Below are 21,762 nucleotides of genomic sequence, written 5' to 3' on the forward strand. Positions count from 1 at the left end.
CAGCACAGCAAGACAGTTTTTTATTTCTTTTATAAAATACAAATTACACGAATGACAAAACTGAAAGTGCGCGCGAGTGCTGTGTGCTCTCATAAAGCACGCGCTCCCAACCAATCAGTACGCGAGACTTAGAGCAGTTATTTTATAATTAGTCATAGGCCATGAGGGCGAGAGGGTTTATTGTTTTAGTCAACTTGGTCAAATATATAGATGCAAACAAGTTTTCAAGTGAATTCAAGTTAGGATATAACTTATAGCCTAGCAGCAGCTCATCCAAAAGGTCGGACAACTGACTCAAACACTGTAAAATGTTATGTTATTTTCACTCAATGACTTATATGATTTTCAGGTAATTGGCTGGGTTCGTAATGGAGAGGCCATGCTTAACGCTTCTACTGATCTGGGCAGCTCACTTGTAGAGGCAGAAGCGTTATTGAGAGAACATGAAGAGTTTCAACGAGCAATCGAGGTATGATTAGAATCAAACCACATTTTTAATGCATATTTAGGGGGGAAACAAGAGGAATAGCTGTGTTCTTTGTGTGTCTGTGAAAGACATTATTTCAGGTAGAACTCTCACCCAAGCTGACAAATATTGTTTCTTTTCAGAAAACTTGCCAAAGTGCTAACGAGGTTCGTCAACGTGCAGACAAATTGATTAAAGATGGCCATTTCGATCCTGAGGCTATCTGGAAATGTGCAGAAGGGATGACACAGAGATGGCAAACATTAATGGAGAAAGCAGAGACGAGAAAAGCTATAACTACTGCTTCTTTTGACTTCTTTACTGCAGCAGAGCAGGTCAGTTTCTGTCATTTGTCAATATCGCAAAATTAAAGTGCCGCAAAAATATAACGGCGCGAAAAAAAAAAAAAAAAAAAAAAAAAAATCGAATTTCAGTCATTGAGAAAAGGAGCAGAAGAAGAAAAAAAGAAATTATGACATAATAAATATTAGGGTTGATATTGTATTGCTAACCTTGTCACTAGGTTGGTTCGTTAATGGACAGACTCCTACGCGATTACAAACAAGAAGAAGGAGATCCCTGCAGCAAACTCATTGAAACGGAAACACTTAAACGACTTGAGGCCATGAAAGCCATCATTCAAAGCTATGACGAGGATCGGGAGTCTATAGTACATGGATTTGGTGAAGTCAAATACACTGCTGATAAATACATTAGTATGATCATATCTAACGTAGAGGTAGGTCTGACACAACACACTCGTTCAAGCGCCTGTTTTTTCGCCGGGGGGGGGGGGGGGGGGGGGGGTAGTCCCCTATATTTACTATACGGGTATGTGCCGCCCCCCCCCGCCTTATAGGGTATGGATTTTCGGCTTTTGGGTCTGGGGCAGGTTATCAATTTTTGACATTTTGTCTGAGATAGGGTATCATTTTTGTCTAGGATAGGGCTACGATTTGGTCGTTTTAGTCTGGGATGGGTTTAACGATTTGGTCGTTTTTGTCTGGCGAATAGGCTACGCTTTCTGTCGGCACAAAGACAATAAAAACGCTAGTAAATATTGATTGCATTCTATTGAATAACCGTCTTTTGCATGTCAACAAAATGTAATATGACCGAGATGTAGTTAACACTACTGTTTGTTTGAAATATACATGTTGGGGTGTAGTCTGGGATAGGGTGTACAATTCTTAGTTTTAGTCTGGGGTAGGGTATGTAAAATCAAAATGTTAAGTCTGGGATAGGGTCAGGGTTTTGAGGTCCTGGCGACACACCCCTACCCAAGTTGGGGTGGTAGTACCTCCCCCCGGGTTTTTTCGCATGCTAAACTGGTGCATTATCTAAATGTATCTTATATATATGTCGGTTCAGGGCGTTGAGAATCAAGTAAAGGACGTAATGGATCAGCTTAAGCTAGAAGAACAATTGGTAATGGAACAATGGGGGGTGAGAAAGACCGTGGCTGAACATTGCGTACAATACTTAGAACTAGAACAGTCGGCTAACGAGGTGAGTACTGAAGGGTGATGCCTGGTAACGGCTGGTATAACTAAGTTATCCTTTTTTAGTTCCGCGCCGTTGTAATATATTAGTACATATGTGTCTATTAGATCTGGAGCAAGACGGATATAAGATGATGTTATGCCTAGTACCTTAAATGTTGTACTACTGCCTAAGGTCTATCTAATGTTACGAACTAAGAACTAGGAAGTAGAGACTGAGAATTGAGATTAAATTAAAACCATTTTCTCATAAACTTCACTCCTTTTTTCTCAATCTCTAGGCATTAGAATGGATTCATGAGAATGGCGAGTTCTATCTTTCATCGCACACTACAGAAGGCGAGAACGAGGCAGAGACGAGACGGTTGCTCAAAGAACACCATGAGTTTAAGGAAGCAGCCGAGGTACGAAAGTTGGTGTGTGCAAACCCTCATTCTTATGTTCATACTTATACTTCAAAAACATTTATCATTGCGTTAGCGTACGTTTTTAATTCTTAAGTCTAGGGTTATAATTTTGTATTATTTAAACATAAATTCCATTATCACTTTTTTGCATACGTTTAGTTCGCGAAATATATTCGCAAGCCGAATTACGGCACTGTCTTCTTTTTCAAAGGCGTACTGATTTTTTGTCACTAGGAGATTCGTGAAAAAGTACGACAAATGCTACAACAGGCCGAGTGTTTAATTACCAAGACTTGCTACCATGGAGACGGTATTAGACAATGGGCCACAGCTGTCGAGAAAAGATACAAGGACTTCTCTAGTCGTATGAATAAATACCGCGTAAGATTGGAGACTAAGCTTGGCTATCCCACCATCGACCAAGACGTAAGTCCTAAAAAAACTTTGAACGCTTAGCATTATAAAGAAAAATTGAAAAAAAACCAAAACATATCAGGGTCGGTGTTTTTTGTTTGATGTTACTGCTATTTCATTTTACTTGTATCGATACAAAAAAGAAGTAAATCAGCTCACACGGGCACTGATTATTGTCGAACAACAACGACCAAGAACTGATTTCTGATCTGAGAGTAATACTTTGTTCCTTGACAAACTTTGGGACTTTTTTCTTAGCGTAAAATCCAAACATTTACTGATGCAAATAGATTTAGTTTCTAGTGCGCAGTGTATTCAGTATTTGACTCAACATCTGATGGCCTTGGGATCTGACAAAGGCCTTCTTGCTAGGGTTGCGTTGTTTTGTCTTGTTTTGACATTTGGCCTGTTGAACGAGTTCAGTGGTTGGTGCAAAAAGCTCTCAATGAAACCACCTCACCACAGGTGCAAATACATGACTAATTAATGAAATAAGTTTTTGTTGCCTGTGCGTTCCTTCATTTTACTGCTTGCTAATCCATCTGACTAAATCAGCTACGAAGTTGTTCCTTTAAACTTGTTTATTAATTTTTGTCATTCTGGCAAAGGACCGGGATCGGCTAACGGGTAGTTAAGAGGGAATTTGTTCAGGGATAATGGCGTTTCAAGACTTTCAAATTATCAAAGAATCACAAGCGTGGTACTCATCTGATTCGGACGATGATGATGATCAAGGTTATGGCTCGCGTCTTTCTCGTTTTAGCTCATACAGTACTCTCTCCTTGTTTTCTTCCCTGCTTTTTAACCAGGATGACAATGAATGGCCAAGCCTGCAGTCGCTTCAGACTCAACCTCACGAGCAACAGGCGTTTGCTCTCAGAGAAACATCCAAAGATAGTGGAATCCATGAAATGACAGAAGAGAAACGGAGGTCTGCCAAGAGGAAAGAGTAAGTCAACACACACATTAGTAACATAGTAACTGATTACTTTGTTATAGAACTAATGTTATGAACAGTTTAATTTATATTTCAAGCAAAATAAGCTTTCCGTTCGAGTCACGAGTTGCGGATAATCTTTTCATTTAGAGTTTTTTGGCTATAAAAGTGCTTTTGACTGGTTTGCCCCGTTAAAGTGTAAACAACGTTTGTACGGAGAATAAGAAATACAAGTATAAAAGGACTTTTGATCCCAAATCCGAAATTGCGGTTTACATTTAGCGAACATTGAATAACAAAAACACAATTAGACATCTAAATAAAAGAAAAAGCAACCAGAATATCTGTCTCGGGAATAGGAACTGACTGTGGACAGCAGAATATTTTTAGATAAAGTTTTGAATATTTATTTCCAGAAATTATTTTGACTGCTGGTGTTCAGTTGCTTTTTGTTTTCTTCACCGAACTATATTTTCTTTCTCAGTGTCTGTTTGGAATCACCAACTGAGGACGATTTTTGTTCCTGATTTCAGTTGTAAATGATAATAATCTCTATTATAAAACATGGTTAATTGTGTTCGTATGGAAACCGCAAACCTTTCGTACAGCTTTGTGTGAAAATAATGAGCAATATCAAGCGGCTAAGAAATGTTCTAGGAAAAGTTGAATTCAGATTATTATAAAATGTTTGTCGCTTGAATAATGTCGTTAAAAAAGTCCTTGGTTTAATCAAAAATCTCATATCAAAGAAAAATAGAAATTTCGAGTTTTTGATTGATGAATTTCGAATTTTTTGCCGTTTGCTTTATTTAGTTGTGTAAGGAGACTTATCAAAACACTATTACTAGCATTGTCAAAAGAAGAGCGCAACCTCTGTTTGGAATTTTCTCATTGGAAGGATAATACTTTAGTTTGTCGTAAATGTTCTTTTTGTTTGGGTATTTTGTTATTGTACTTTTTGATATTTTAATTGTTACATTTTGTAAAGACCGCGGGCCTCGCCGGCCGGCGTTTCTTGTGCGTCATTTGTGAAATCCAGGCTTGTATGATAATCAGGGTAAATATTTTTTCTAACTCACTTTGTTTGTTTGCAGATTTATTATGAACGAGTTACTTCAAACAGAAAGAATTTATGTTGCAGACCTCAAGTGTGTCATAGATGTATGTACATCGATTATAGCTGTTAAATATGTATTTTCTGGTCTTCGCATGTGGTTTTCTCTGAGTGATAAATGACGACTTTTCTTTTTTTCTTTTCCTTTTTTTTCCGTTTCTGTTGCTTCCTTTCGTTATCCGTATTTACAGTTTGGTTTGTTCAGGTACTTTTCTTTGCTTTCTAAGTGGTAATAATGAAATGGTAAACCTTGTCCTGATAGTATTAGATAGTGATAGTTTTCTCCGAAATGCTCATCTTTTTTAGTAATTATGTGTGGTTTTCGTAGATACAAAAACCAAGTCTATGTTGCATTAAGTTTAAATTCAAATTCTGTTTCTCACGAAACCCATGGGCGAGGCAAGACTGAAGTGCTCGAAATGATAGATGCGCCAAATTACCTAGAAAATATGGCCGCTGAAAAGTTTGCCATCTAGTAAACAGCATTAGTTCTACCGTAAAATAAAAGGCAAACTTTGAGCATTGATAGACTAAAAAGCATTTTTTCTTTCCTTCAAGAAAAGAGCTTGTCCTCTTTTTCATAGCTGATTTTGGGATTTTTCAAAGCCATAGGCAATTTTATACCAAGCAGGGCTTCAGCACTTGTAGATCAACATCCTTCGTTATCTGAGTTGTTATTAACAATGATAAGTTATTTTTTGCATATCATACTGCCTTACAGAATTACCTGAGTGCAATGGAAACCAGTCCCGACGTACCCCAAGGACTCGTAGGCAAAGACAATGTGGTTTTTGGCAATATACAAGAAATCTTTAATTTCCACAACGAGTAAGTATGACGTCACAATCAAAACAAACTAACGCAGGGATCATGGTCGAAAGAAGAGAATTAAGCTTAACTTTATCCTAAATTTCTATCATTTTAGCCGATGTAAACAAACCGTGACGTTATTATGAAAGATTTATTCCGTCAGTGGTGGTTATTTTTTGGTCTTACATTAAAAAAGTAGTCATTTGAAAAGTAAAACTGACAGTTACTAACAACAGGTTAAAATAGACACATTGAACTAAGGAATAAGGAACGTCTGCTCCTTTCATACTACCACACCATTTCATTTTTGTACAACCTTCAAAATTTTTACCATAGATATTCAGTATATATTCATGACAGATTAACAAATTTACAATACTGATTTCAAGGTTGGGACATACACACTTTACCACAGTACAATCAATATTCTAGACATCAAACCAGCAACCCAAGGTTTGAACTACACACAGTGTGAGATACAGCGTCACAGCAGTGCATATCATACACACTATACCACTACAATCAATATTCTTAGCATCGAACCAGCGACCCCAGGTTTGAAGTACGCAGAGTGTGAGATACAGCGTCACAGCAGTGTATGTCATACACACTATACCACTGCAATCAATATTCTTAGCATCGAACCAGCGACCCCAGGTTTGAACTACGCAGAGTATGAGATATAGCGCCGTAGTAGTGCTTTTCACGCACCCAAAGTTCCAAAGAGTCACATAAAGCTGATAAAAACATGTAGAATGAGTGTTACTGGCCCTGATCAGATGGGCCTGATCTGACTAGTTTAATGACCCTTGGGGTACGTGGGAAACAAATTTTCGTTGCGCTCAACCTGAGACGAGAATAAACAGCGGAAATGCTTTTTAATTACCGTTCCTAAATACACATCGTTATTATAAATACACCAATTAGGATTTCCTTTATTAAATAGTACATTTTAAGAATTTTACTTATTTAATTGTCATTTTTCCATTTCTTAATTTACCCACTTTTCTATTGTCCCTCTGGTAATTCGATCTCTTTTTGCGCAGGAGAATACTAATATAAGCAACATTTTAACTTCTTTACCTTTTTTCTAAATCACACCTTGCATTCTCTAAACAAGAACGTGTTTTCAATCTTGAATGATAAGCTAATAGCAAAGTCGTTTCGACTGATCGATTTCCCTTTATCTGCAGTACATTCTTGCAAGAACTAGAAAAATACGAAACTAACCCCGAAGATGTGGGAGAGGCTTTTATCGAATGGGTAAGTAAATTAAGAGATTTGAACTATCATCCTCTATGATTTCATGTATGATTAAGATCTATAAATAGACTAAATCATATAATCAAATGATGAATTTTAAATCATAAGTCGGTGCACTAAAAAAGCTTCCGTTCAGAGTTGAGAACTGAATGTCGTTTCCCTTCATTAAGGTGTATGTGCTTAATGATGTGGTCATAGCCTAGCAAACTAGTCTTCCGCAAAGATTAGATTTTTGATTGCATCAAAGTGTTTTACTTCCCTAGTCAAAAAATATTTTTCAGCCCAATGAATATATATTTCAATTTTATTGAGTAATTCTCTTTTTGCCAAAAAAGCGTGCATCTACCTATACCACTTAATACATGCAGGCATATAACGCCCTTCAGTTGTTTGTCTTGATTTCGCCGTGACCAATCAAAGCATATGGTATTAACTTCTGTTTATTTGTGGAAGTGAACATGTCGGCAAGGATGTCGTTGGTGGTGTATCATTCAAACTTTTTTTCTGTCGTTTTGATTGGCCGAGACAATTGCAAATCAAGAGTGTTATATATGTGTTTGTTTCATTTTCAAATTCGTACATTTCAGATTTGATCGATATATGTTTATTTTAGTTATTCTCAAATACTAAATACAGTGCTCGCACTAAACCCGTGAAACAAATACTAACTTTTAGTACTAAATAGTGTTAACTAAACAATAGAAAACGAAGTAGTCTGTATAAAATAGTACTAATTAGTACTAATTATTGTTCACGGGTTTAGTGCGTGCACTCTATAAGTCACTTATCTTATATGTAGTATTGCCTAGTCATATTTTCTCGATCGATGTGAAAAGCGTAACTACACTACCAAGCCCAAAGATATCCATCAAATGTTAATGAAACAGGACACTAGAATTTTCAAAAAAGTCAAAAAGCTCAAGGACCGGCATCCTTTAGACATTCCTCATTATGGGAATACTATCTATAATCTTAGATCTAGGCACATTTCCAAACGATTCTCTTTAACCCTTGTTCATTTGATTTTTCATCGCTATTGTCCTCTTTTATCACATTCGCGTAAATTCCAGTGTGCTGTATGAGCTGGTCAATCATGGTCAATGCTTTAAGGCTCCGTCCACACGTATCCGAAAATTTGTGTATTCGCCAATTTCTTTTTACGGATACGGGCTGCGTCCACACTTGTACGCAAATTTTTGTGTCCGAATCCGCAAATTTTCGAAAAGGGATACGTGTGGACGGTGAAAACGATTCGAATACGCTGCGTGTTGACGCGAACATTTTCGTATCCGCAAAAAATAATTTTCGGATACAAAAATTTCCGGATACGTGTGGACGGGGCCTAAAATTGCTTTCCGAAAACGTTTCCGAACTATGTAAATTAAGCAACCAAGAATTACAAGACTTTGTCACGCAGTATCTGGTTCTCTGCGCTTTAAAAACATATAGACACGGGATTTGCATATCAAGGTACTTGGACACGGATTTACGAACTCTTTACTGCTGTGGACATGCCACAAATTAAACAAATTGAGTAACGCGGTGCATAATTCACAGTAGTTTTTAGCTAGTCATATCTTTATAGTTCGGAAACATTTTCGGAAAGCAATTAATCCAAGTTAAGTCGACCTAATATTTTGAAATATCAAGTGGTACGATTTCTATACAATTTTTACCCAATATTCCAAAGTGATTTACCAACTTCTTTAGATAAATTTAGGAACTCAAAACAGAGAAAATAAACTATTTTTTCATAAAGTTACTAAGATGTTTTGTTTTTGAAATTTTTTTTATACTTTAAAACTTCAATATGAAATTTCTCGAAAATGCTCATACAGATTTTCTTCAAATTTTCTGTACCTTGAGCAATATTACTTATCCTCCAATATCTCAAAAGCAATTTAAAAACCTAGATAAAAAAAAGGAGAAAATAGACAATGAAGTAAACGCACCGACGCTTAACAGCGATCTTACATTAATTCCGATTTCAGTAAAAACATGCTCATTCGAAAATTTCATCTAACCTGCAAATAGCAAAGGCTAATCAAGGCAGGTTATTGTGATTACATATATACATAACATACACTTGATTGCAGAAAGGTTGTAGTATACATTTATACAAATACCTAATTTATTCAGTATATTTAATGATATACAAAACAGAAAACTCGCTTTATTTATTATTTGTTTCATTCAATGAACGTTAAAATATTTTATTCTCGAGTTTTACATCCTACAGATTATAAATCAATTGGTTTTGAGGGTTAGAAAAGTAAAATTGCAATATGCATCTCATTAGGTATTTGTATAAATGTATAAATGTATACTACAACGTTTCTGCAATGGAGTGTACATATATATATAACTCTGGTTAAAGTCGTACTGCACGCAGTGTAATACTGTGTTGACGACTAAACGCATTTTTAACACATGAATATGATTAATATGATTAATATGATCAATATGATTAATGTTATGATTCATTTTTGACAGGGCGAAACGTTTGTCACAATGTACGTGGCCTACTGTAAAAACAAACCCTTTTCCAACTCACTGCTCATCGAACATGGAGGAAACTTTTTCTCGGTATGTAAGTTAATTCATATATTCCATATATTGGACCTTTTTCCGCTGGAGTCTTTAAAAATTCTAAAGTGTTTACGGAAAAGTCGAAGAATTTGTTTTCCTTCTCTTATTTGCGTGGTACTTATTTTCTGATAGCTTAGACCCAGAGCAAACGTCGGACTAACGTCGCACCGAACCTATTTAACATAGATTCGGTGGAAGGCCGACTAAGGGCCTACGTGGCGGCAAACGTCGAACCAATGTTGATCTTAATTCACTCACCCATTGTTATTATAATTTTAATTGGACATGAAAATGCACGGGGGAACGCACGGACATTTGTTTGTCTTTTCTGGAATAATGCATATCCTTGCAATGGCGAAATATTGCGCTCGACCTCAATTAAAATGGGCATTTATATGGAATGCAGTACTACAAAACAGAAAACGGAGAATGGCATTGCACTCTGCACTTTTTGCCTGTTTTTCTTTCTTTTTTTTTTTGTCACTCTCGCAGCATTCACCATGCGCAACGCTTTTGCCCGCCGTCCAGCCCGGCTTATCTTTGTTGCTCTCGAATACAGCACATTTATTGCAGGTCGGCATCTCACAAACCAGGCAAACATATTTGGTTTGGTCAAAACAAAAACTACAAGACACAAAAGTCTCGTCTCGTGGCAAAGATTTTCTAAACGCGGACATGTTCAGTTTGAATAGTTTTGAATTGATTTTCGTATCCAGAGCTCCTTGGTCTCGTTCATCACTCATCTGTGTATAGCGCATGCTCGCCAGGGGGGAATGAGTGTTTGGGAGGTGGGGGAGTGGTTCTTTTCACGGCTTTGATGTAAGTCATGCGACTTGCATGATTGATTTGCTATTTTGCATAATTTATGAATTTAGTTCGGCACGTGTTTGAAACGGCGTTTGCCGCAAAGTCGCTCCAGAGTCGTAATGTCCGACTTGGCTTGTCGAACTTATGCTGGACTCGAGCCTATTCAATAGGGTCGTTCTCTATTGCAGCAAACGTCGTACTAGGCTTGAGCCTATTTCAAATGTAATAGGTTCGACTAAATTAAGCTCATGGTTAGTTCGACGTTTGCCCTGGGCCTTAGGTTTCCCTTCCTTTACTACTATTATTTGTAGCTATTCTTCCACTCAGGTCATATATGCCACGATTTTTTGTGCCTTTAGGATTTACAAGCTTCCTACGGTCATGGACTCTCAATATCAGCCTACTTAATCAAACCAGTACAAAGGATTACTAAATATCAGCTCCTATTAAAGGTAAATTCGCGTTAGTCGTGAAGCTCAAAAATTCCACTTAGAAAACCTTTAATTACTTAAGAGCGAAATTGCGCCGTGTATCATCCCCTGAAACTGGTTTCGCAACGCCATGGTAAGCAAGTTTTGCAGCTAAAAGTTTCAACGGGTAACAGGTAGAACTTTTATATATCGCACCGAAACACGACATTTTCTGCTTCATCTCGACCCGCGAAGAAAACGACAAAAAGAGACAGATTTGTTCAAGATGATCAGAATCGAGACAATTTGCAAAACAAAACTGATTTCCAGGCCACCAAGTAAAGAAAATCACGTTGCTATAAAGAGATAGCTGTAGCAATAGATATGGCAATAGAAAAAGCAATTGCCCTATTTCATAATGACGTCACGGTTTGTTTACATCGGCTAAAATGATAGAAATTTAGGTTAAATTTAAGCTTAATTTTATTCTTTCGAGATATTTAGGGTAATATTTAGTTGTTCTTGCCTTCGCCAGCTCATAAACCAAATTTCATTGTGATTTAAGATGTGTTGTTGTCATTCCGTCCCCCTCCAGCGACCATGATCCCTAGCGTTAAAACAATAGTTTGTTTTGATGTGACGTCATTATGAAATAGGGCAATAGAAATAGCAATAACTGAGTTGACTTTCAGAACGAACTCAAGGTCAACCAATCAGAATGGAGGATTCAGCACTGTATTTTGATTAGCATTTTCCATGATTCTGCCAACTAGACAATCCATGCAATATAAGTTCTTCGTTCTTTTCTTTAAATTGATTGTAAACGTTAGTTGAACTCACAGGCAGAATTCCATTTCAATATTGACAAGAGAAATCTACATTGTACTCGGTTCCTACTCCAAAAATGCTAACCAAAATCGTTGCCAAATTCGTAAGCACTAGGACTGGTAATGGTAATGGTAGTAGTAATAATGATTTTAATAATAATAGCAATAATGATAGTAAAAATAGTAGTAATGATTGTAGTAATGGTATAAATAACTTATAATAATAATAATTGTAATAATGATGATGATGAAGATGATGATGATGATGAAGAAGAAGAAGATGATGATAATATTTTTAATAATCAAATAAACTACGTACTAAGTAAATCTAGATAAATGCGCTTGTCTAAAAAGATATTTTTCATTCCTTTCTTAAAATTTCTTTCTTAATCCTGCTTTGTTTCCTTTTAGGATTTATTGACGTGTTGTGAAATATCAGAGAACAGCTTACAGGTGAAAAGTGTCTTTTTTTGTTTAAAATATTCCTTACTTCTATTAAATTTATTAAGCTGATCTTACCCATGGAGCCGTTTGATAGCATCTTCAGCCTTACACTGCTTGTTGCTTCTTGTTACTTGTCTTTCCTTCGTCTCGTGAGTGAACTTTTTTCATGTCCTCTCACGTTACGCTAAATTGACATGTACAATCAACTAATTTTCTATGTGATTTATTACTATTGCGTCAATGCATAGTTATTACAGGGCCGTAACCACAGGGGAGCACAGGGTGCATGTGCACCCACCCCCCAATAAAATCTTAAGGTCCGCTCATCTCTCTCAATTTGCTTTAAAATTGCATATCACTCCTCCATTATTTGCTTTTTTTTCCATTGCATTGGAATACTTTCAAGACGGCTGTTAGTTTCGACATAGTTCCATTTCCATTCCCTGTGCACCCACCCTGCAAGATCCCTGGTTACGCCCCTGTATTACGTAGTTACTAGAGTCAGCATAATCTGTAACTGGAGATTTTAATCGCTGATACACGTATACAGCGCAGTACTCCACAAGCAATCGTGATTGGACATGGATGAATGGATTGATCTTTACTGACTTATTATTTGTAGGTCCAATGTTCATACTAACTAATTGTTGATGTCTTGTCTTTGATTTTAGTCTGGCCTTGATGTTATGCTGAGCGTACCTAGAAGAGCCAATGATGCAATGTATGTAAACATGTTACATGGGTTAGATGTAAGTATTTTATAGTCTTTCTAATAACTTAGCAGAAATTATCATTTAACAATATCTCAGTTTATAGTACACTCAACAAAATTACTCGACTCTGATTGGTCGAGAGGAGTACAATTATAGCGTTAATTGTACTCTGTAGGAGTACCGAATTAAGTCGCTATGGCAACACGGCCAAAACAATTATTTTCTATCATTTTGTACTTAAAAAACATATGAATAAAATTTTAAAACCGTAAGAACTAATCTTTTTTATGCATTTCAGTTGCGCGATGGACTGAAAATCGGCCGCCAAATAGACAAAGATGAACGGCGTCGCTTCGCATTTTTTACTGAAATTTTGTTGAGTGAACTATAAACAAAAAATCGCACGATCTTCTCGTACAATTTGGAATTAATAGACACTCGTAATGTTTTGAAAATTCTTTAATTGCACTCGCCTAAAGGCTCGTGCAATTACAAGAACTTTCAAAAAGTAATGATGAAAAGGTAAATTACACACACTAGTTTTTAGCTAGTTATATCTTTTTAGAACTTTCAAAACATTACTTGTGTCTATTAATTTCCAAATTGTACTCGAGATCGTGCGATTTCCTATACAAATACCCTGCTAGAGGTATTTTTCTGCCCTAGGGAAGGAAAAGACAACCTTTGCTCGCAAGGTACTCAGTAAATGTTGTTTTTCCTACCTTGGCTTCATATAAGTTTTCCAATTCTTTCTTTATATTTCTTGTCCACGTTAAAACCATATTTCTAACGTGTAGTCCACAATATTTATTACAAACGAAGCTAAATGTTATTACCTTGAGTGCAACTACAACAACCAAGGCCACCCAGACAGTTTTTATACAAAAAACATGATTTGTGAATTTGATTCGAAATTTGTTTGGGTGGCTTTTATTAATGTAGTCGCACTGTAATGTACTCCATAGTGGAGAAAAGACAAGGTTTTATCCATACAAAATACAGACACAAAGATTGTAGGAAAGCCGTTGTATATCCAGTTCAATGTGTTCCCGCACTTATCCTTCTCATCAGGCATTGGGGTGTTCAAAATTTCTTGCCTAAATGATGAAATATTTTCAACAATGCTTTCTTGTGCCACTCGTTGGATTTTCCCTTTGTCGCTTGTATTTTTTTAATTAAAAAACCTTCGAATTCTGGAGCCTCGAGTATATCACTTGCTAGAAATTGATACAAGTGATTCGTGGGATATTCCATGGTATGCCACTCAAAACCATTGTATAATCAGAATGTGGCATAGAAGCCAACCAAATAAACTCAGTTTTAAAAGCTGTGTTGAACTAGTCGCAAGAATTTGGCTTCCGGAAAGGAGATCGTTTACGTTTTATTTTTCGTTATATCTGGGCCCAAGCTCCTGTTTGTGCCAGTTAAATTCAGTTGTCAGGTGATTTTCTAAGTTCCAAATAATGATTTAGATACATTTATTTTTAATAGGAAAATCTGGACAATTTTGGAAGAATAATACTTCAGGTAGGAAAAATGCACTTTTTCCTCTTGTTTTGCGTGCTTTTTCGTTGTATTCATTGTTTTTCTAACATTTATGATTATAGGATGCATTCTTGGTCTTCGATCCCAAACTGCTGCGACGAAAAGGCAAAGATCGACATGTGTTTTTATTCGAACAGGCCTTGATTTTCAGCAAGGAAACCAAAGACAATGATGGCAAAGTCACGTATCTCTATAAATATAAGTTAAAGGTAACAGTAGCAGTTCTTTTGCTGCTGATTAATTGGTTAGAGAAAAACAAAGCATAGTAGAAAACTAAGTGAATTATACGAAAAATTTAAAACGGAAAGTTGTCATGATTTGCTGTATTACATGGAAGAAACGAAAAATCCAGAATCCTTTATTATTTTTAACTCAACGGTAGAATTCCCTACTAGAACATGTTTTTTTATTGTAGTTGTCACTTGCAGTAGACCAGTTTCGAATTCCAAATTACCGCTGTGTTCCTTGATTACAGACTCATTTGCACAGGGTTAGCCTGTATCAGTGTTTAAATATTCTCAAATACCAACGCTAAAGTAAAGAATGCACAACTTCAACAATACAAACACTTTGAAACTCGACGGACCTTGACTGGGACACGTGCACATTCTGCACAAACTCGAGGCTAACCCTGTGCAAATGAGTCAGTAATCAAGAAACACAGCGGTAATTTGGAATTCGAAACAGGTCTGTTGTCGTGGTTGTTTGTTCTATTTCAATAATCCGTTTATGTCTGTCATGACTTTTTGTTGTTGTGATAGACGTCAGAGTTGGGCATAACTGAACATATCGCAGAAGACCCGTGCAAGTTTGCTGTGTGGACAGGAAAACCACCACAGTCCGAGGATAAACGAATAATCAAGGTATCTTTGACCACACATAATTAGTCCAATCAGTTGCGATGATTTAAGTCGTAAACAGCTTACTAGGATTCCATCAGTTATATTTTATTATCATTATTATTTTTCAGGCTGCCAACATTGAAGTCAAACAGCTTTGGGTCAAGGAACTGCGAGAACTCATCCAACAATTCCAGTTTGGTATTCTGAAGGAAAGAAGTAAGTAAAAGGTTCTTTTTATCGTGACACGGCTTATTGAAGGGGAAATGTTGGTTTCTTTTCTGGTTGCCGTAGGCAACAGAGTAAAACGTCAAATTAGCCATGAAACAGCGTTTTTTAAAAACCGTCAGTCATTCTGGATTATCTCACGTAAGGTAATTGACAGAGAGAGCCTACGTAGCAAGCACTGTTGATGTCAATGTATTCGAAAAAATGCAATAAATCACACGTAATACAATCGATAGAACGACTATGGAATATATTAGATTTTCTGAACACGTAACATCAACTGAGTTTTATGACGTTATCCCGTTTTGAGTTCTCTGTTGATCAGGGTTAGCCTCGACTTTGCGTAGAATATTCATATGTTCCAGTCCAGGTGTTTTCGCTTCTCCCAGCCCGATCGAATTGACGACTATTAAAACTCCAGTGTATGCGGGCTTAGCCTCACTTCTGATTCTTAAAATACCTTTTTACTAGACAACTGTGGTAGCCCAGTCGTAAAATACCATTTGTTACGCGGGTACTTAAATTAAAATTCCTATAAACCAATGGTGGTAGCCAAGTCTTAAAATGCCTTTTTTACTGGAAAACAGTGGTAGCCCAGTCGTAAAATACCTTTTTGTTACGCGGGTACTTAAATTGCAATGCCTTTAAGGTGGCTCGATACAATAATTTTGAAGCATGACTCCTCTACTCGTATTGCAAACTGCGAGGCACCAGATATACCTTGGGCAAATATGAGTTCATACTAAGTGTAGGGATAGATGGAAGTTTTAAATCGTGTGTATTTCGTGACCGTCGGACACGCCCTGAAGGCACAGTGACGTCATGTGATTATTTTTTAAATCTAGTTTTTGGCATAATCTGACCAGACCCGGAGAAACGGAGACCCGGAGTTTGTTCCTTATTTTGAAGTACAGGCTAATTGTAACAACCAGTACGGCTGAACTACACAATTAGCTAGCTTAACTATGTACAAAATTCAGGTCAGGAGTAATAATATATACATATATATAATTAACATTAAATTTCCCATAATTAGTTCTTGCCTGTGGAATTGAGTAATTTAACTTGGATGCAAATCTAGTATTATAGTTATAGAAAGAAAGTGCAGAAGACGGGGTAAACATTTGATGCGCACTTTTCATCGCAGTTTTCTAGTCAATCTTACCAGATCTTCCATTATTCTAAAATTCGCTGATCATTTCTCTCAAAACTACGTCAGGTTACAAATTAGAACTTAAACTAACATTACACAAAATTGCACTCATTTAAAGCGATCTAAAGCGAACGAGAAATACAGAAAACATTGATCGTTTCCCAACGTTTGCTAATGATCATAACATCAAATTCTTTCGTACCATGCACGGTCTCATCTCGCTAAATCGGAAAGCGGCCAAGCGACATCAGACCGTGCATGGTGCGAAAGAATTTGGTGTTATGATTATTAGCGAACAATAGAATTCCCAGAGCATCAAATCGTTGGGAAACGATCAATATTTTCTGTATTTCTCGTTCGCTTTAGATCGCTTTAAATGAGTTCAATAGTCTTGCAATTTTGTGTAATATTAGTTTAAGTTCAAATTTGTATCCTGACATAGTTTTGAGAGAAATGATCAGCGAATTTTAGAATAATGGAAGATCTAGTAAGATTGACTAGAAAACTGCAATGAAAAGTGCGCATCAAAAGTTTACCGCGTTTTCTGCACTATGCTTTTAACAAAATCGCATAAGTCGATTACCTTCAAAATGTTCCTTTTAAAACTAGATACAGAGTAAAACTAAATGAGCAATGTCTTTTGTGAATATATAGCTCTCAAATATTAATTTCGGCCGTATGAAATCCATTGTTTAGTTTTGAAGTAGATTATGCACTATATTTAAATAATCTCAAATATCTCATAATTAGTTAGGTTGATTTTTTAAAATCCCTACAAATGGAGGCATCTAGTATATGATTATGTGGTACGAAGCATTTTAGTGTTGAACGCTCTGCAAGGCTAAAATTATTTTCTAAACGAAATCAAATATTTCATCATAATCACGTGTTATGACGTCCGATCTCATTTAAAATTGCATCAAACATTAATTCAATCTTTATGTGACTTAGTGCAAAAAAGATTTGCAATCGGATAAAACACGTTTATGCACCAGCGTTCCAAAAGTGGAAGGTAGCGGTCAAGCGTGAGGGGGTCCAGCCACCTTAAGGTGGTTCGACTGGGTTTTGTTTGTGGCGTACCTTCGAAGTTTGAAGGGGAAATGCGTCGCTTCCAATAAGTTAATTTCAAATAAATCATTATGACATGTCTAGAGACAGATTCAAGTTTTACATGATATACAATTTATCGCGTTCGGATTTACCATAGCGATACAGTGACGTCATGTCATTTTTTTATACATTCCGTTTTTGGCGAAATCAGACGTTTGTTTAAAAAATGGTCTAAAAGTTCTTAAAGTTCATATGTTTGTCTTCAAGTTAACGAAGTTTCGAAGATTTGTATGGAAGCGTTTCTAAATAATTGCCATCGGAACTTTTGGGCAACAAAAATGTAAACAATCCATAGCAATAGCGCAGCGCACTGATCATCTAAAAATAGCTTAAAGATTCGGACAAACATTGCATTCTGTTCAACCGCTACGAGGATTATACGAACCGATTTTATTATTTTTACTTAAAGTTACAATAATAACCCATGTAAACTAAGATCAACTGCGATCGGCTGTGAAAGTAAACTTGTAAGTTTGTTTGTCCGAATTTCGCCTTTGTCTTCGTTTTTATGACGTCACGGTTGCGCTGCGCTATTAGTTGATGTGACCGAAACCTTTTCTTACTGGACTTGGAAAACGCTTTTTTGGCGTCGTAGTGTTGTGTTACTATTCTACTAGTCCTTATGGGAAACGGAAAGAAATCGCTTTATTGGATTTCGAGAAATATAATTTCAAGCCTAGTTAGTAAAGTTGTGTCCTTTTGATATCTTGTCAAAGATTTCACTTATCTTTACTAAAAACGGTCCAAACTCAATAATGCGATGATGAATTCTTTTTTAACTTCGAAGTCAGTTACTTTAGATAACGCATTTATATACTCTAAAGTTTCAAGTTCATTGAAATGATTTAAAACCGTCAATGATATTATCAATTCCGTAAACATTTGTATCCCAATGCTAAATATGCAACCGCTTTCTTCACTCGTACTATGTTTAATATCGTTACGCCTTTCTATTGTCCAGAATATTTCCAAAGTCGTGCATTCCAACACCTCACGCTTTACGTTCAATGCCTGATTGCTTTCCGAAACCCTTCCGACTATGATAATTTGTAGTAGCAAATAACAAAGGACTTCATTTAGTACAGTAGTTTTTAAGTCTTTAGAGTACTATAGTTGTGTGACAAGCGTTTTTCTAAGTCCTTCGTTATTTGCTAGCTCATTGAAATTGCAACCACAAATTATCATAGTCGGAACGGTTTTAAACTTAAATTTTCAAACAAACGTCTGATTTCGCCAAAAACGGAATGTATAAAAACTGACATTATATCACTGTATTTCTATGGTAACTCCGATCGCGATAAATTGTATATCATATAAAACTTGAATCTATCTCTAGACATGTCATAATGATTTATTTGAAATTAACTTATTGGCAGCGACGCATTTCCCCTTCAAACTTCGAAGGTACGTTACAAACAAAACCCAGTCGAGCCACCTTAATTGCAATCAGGCCAACCGATTGATCTCGATTTCTCATCATCACAAGTTATTACATTGATAAGCAAAATTATCGTAAAAATAGTTTGTCAGAGACCGAAATTAATGCATTTTGTGGATATCACGGGACTCCGTTGATATTTCATAGATTCACGATCCAAAAATATTAAAACTCGAATAATTTTAAGACTGAACAATGAAAATCTTTAAAACTTTCCGACCTTGAAGACTACCATAGTATGTTTCAGATAGTGAACTCCGTTTCTCCGGGTCTGGCCAGATTACGCCAAAAACTAGAATTAAAAAGTAATCACATGAAGTCACTGTGCCTTCAGGGCGTGTCCGATGGTCACGAAATACACACGATTTAAAACTTCCATCTATCCCTACACTTAGTATGAACTCATATTTGGCCAAGGTATATCTGGTACCGCGCAGTTTGCAATACAAGTAGAGGAGTCGTGCTTCAAAATTATTGTATCAAGCCACCTTAAACCAATAAGATGTTGCTATATCTTCGTATGTAAACTAGCCAAACCTTTTGTAAAGGAGCGCGCCATAGAAAAATAAATTAAAACGTGCGCAAGAAAATCAATAATTACGAAATAAATAAATGAATAATACAAATGAATGAATTAATGAGTCAATGATTTTATTCAATTCTAGCATTTCTGTTTTTAAAGAATCTGATATTTTTTCAGAAAGCCCTTGTGATAGACAAACAACTCGCAAAAAATATCAGGGATGATATTCTATAATTTTTGATATTCTTTTGATCTACTTGTATATATATATATATATATATATAATATTCAATGCATATACATACAGCAATATGCAGAAATTCTGATCCGACCAAGTATATAGTATATAACTATATCGGGTGCATTATGGGTAATGGACCCGCGGGATTCAAAGCTAAGTAACAAAGCGTTACAGTTGGGATCCCTGTGTGCTGTATGCCATAAGAAATCTCCATTTGCTCGATTATGTGTCCGTCCCAATGATTTTCGGAGTATGCGGTATATATGTTCAGTGGAGGTCATCATGAATTTATGCGTTGCTTCGATTACGTCCGAACCAACGTTGGTAAAACGTGGTTTGGCGACGTCTTCGAGATCAACAAAGTGCGTGATCAACAAAGTGAAATATATTTTTCCGACTGTAATAATGGGTTATTCAAAAATGTTTATTGCTGGAAGCATTCATTAAGGTCACGAAAGATTTAGTGACAGTGGTCACGAAAGATTTAGTGATAGTTCACGGGGAATACAATGTTGTTTTATGAGTCTTTCAGCATTGTTATACGCTCAGAATTTTTCGCTCGAACACTGGACTGCCGCCACTGTAGATCACATCCTTGCCGAAGGAGATCGAATATGCAACTATTTAACAGCAATAATTGTTTTGTAAAGTTATTGTTCCATATAGTAATCAATGTATTTATGTTGCACTGTATCGCATATCGTTCATTGATTTTATTGAGACACCAGCCACTTGACCTCCAGAAAACAACTCGCTCGGGAAGGAGCATTGCAATCAACAGAGCAATATTTTAATCATTTTCGAATATCGTTTAAAATAATTCCATATTATACTTGATATCCCTAGATAAATCTGACTGTTATTATAATAATGCGTGAAACGTTTTTCCATGAACTTAGAATGTAAAAAAAGATTTTGGGATTTTCCGTGATACGAAAAATTAATTTTACGTGAAACGTGATCACTTCGATTTTTGCGTTGATAGTTTTTATCCGACACATATGTTGCTTGGCTACTAGTGGTGCCATAAAGATACGTTTCACTAAGTTTTAAGTCATTTCCAATTTTTATCCAGTTTCACCCAAGTGCCCCTTTCAAAACTTAGCAATTTATTTTCACTTCGCCCCTTAGATTAGACTTAGGTACACTGGCCCACCCAGGTATCCCATGGCCCAGTCCACTCTGCCCCCAGGGTCTTTTTAACCAAGTGCGAGGTTATATAATTTCTGTTTCTCTGTCCATAGGCAATTCTATGATGAGTTCCACTGGTTCAGTCAGCTCCATAAATACATCGATCGTCTCGACTTCTGGAAAAAGTAGAGAAGATAAAGCCGCTGATAGGTAAGAATACTGTTTGCATTTTGTTATATTGCTCCTTGATGGAATACGGGGGGCGGCTAGAGTAGAGAATGAGAGAAGAGGTGTTTTTTTTATCCTTCCATATGGTATTTTTTAGGAACAGTTGATTAAATAAGCTTGGCTACCCAGGTATATTGGATTTATGACAGCGTACATTTTTGCACCTTGAGGTTAACACAACTTCTTTAAAATAATTAAGTTATATTAATATTTCATCTGATGTATATTAATTAAGATATATGTTTTGGATAAGAAGAGATAACTAGCTAAAAACTAGTGTGAGATGCGTCGGTGTTTCTAATGAAACAGTAATGATAAAAAGGTAAATTATACACTGTGAAAAGATGAAAAAACGTACTGACGTTTCGGACGCTAGTCATTCGTCGGAGTAAAAGAATAATAATAATGAATAATGAATAAGGATGTGTGATTTTAATATTCCAAAAATCGTGATGATTCTGAGTTTGTAATTTTCTATCTCATATTTGTAATCTATCTCATAAAGTTTTTGGTTATCTTTATTTACATTTTAACAGGGAAAGTGGTGTCATCGAAGATGATAATATATCTGGAGAATACGATCTTTCGGAAGGTGGGAAGGTAAGAAATTATAATTTTATTGA

The 21,762-nt window shown here is 36.2% G+C and overlaps 1 protein-coding gene across 13 annotated transcripts in view; it reads left to right on the forward strand.

Annotated features, from left to right (window-relative positions):
- The window catches only part of LOC116292224 (kalirin), a 207,233-nt gene that overhangs the window by 66,816 nt on the left and 118,655 nt on the right, over positions 1-21,762 (forward strand). For all 13 annotated transcript variants that reach the window (XM_031699495.2, XM_031699492.2, XM_031699491.2 and 10 more), the window contains 20 exons: positions 350-469; positions 610-801; positions 990-1,205; positions 1,838-1,975; positions 2,250-2,372; positions 2,610-2,801; positions 3,599-3,738; positions 4,821-4,887; positions 5,562-5,668; positions 6,844-6,913; positions 9,407-9,499; positions 10,669-10,761; positions 11,958-11,999; positions 12,662-12,739; positions 14,195-14,230; positions 14,311-14,457; positions 15,010-15,111; positions 15,219-15,306; positions 21,025-21,121; positions 21,676-21,739. In XM_031699495.2, coding sequence (XP_031555355.2) covers positions 350-469; positions 610-801; positions 990-1,205; positions 1,838-1,975; positions 2,250-2,372; positions 2,610-2,801; positions 3,599-3,738; positions 4,821-4,887; positions 5,562-5,668; positions 6,844-6,913; positions 9,407-9,499; positions 10,669-10,761; positions 11,958-11,999; positions 12,662-12,739; positions 14,195-14,230; positions 14,311-14,457; positions 15,010-15,111; positions 15,219-15,306; positions 21,025-21,121; positions 21,676-21,739 — 2,205 coding nt within the window. The remainder of the gene's footprint in view (positions 1-349; positions 470-609; positions 802-989; positions 1,206-1,837; positions 1,976-2,249; positions 2,373-2,609; positions 2,802-3,598; positions 3,739-4,820; positions 4,888-5,561; positions 5,669-6,843; positions 6,914-9,406; positions 9,500-10,668; positions 10,762-11,957; positions 12,000-12,661; positions 12,740-14,194; positions 14,231-14,310; positions 14,458-15,009; positions 15,112-15,218; positions 15,307-21,024; positions 21,122-21,675; positions 21,740-21,762) is intronic.

Source organism: Actinia tenebrosa, unplaced genomic scaffold (genome assembly GCF_029948245.1).
Source record: "Actinia tenebrosa isolate PJP-AT-01 unplaced genomic scaffold, QUT_ActTen_1.0 PGA_scaffold11__36_contigs__length_13525064, whole genome shotgun sequence".
NCBI lineage: Eukaryota > Metazoa > Cnidaria > Anthozoa > Actiniaria > Actiniidae > Actinia > Actinia tenebrosa.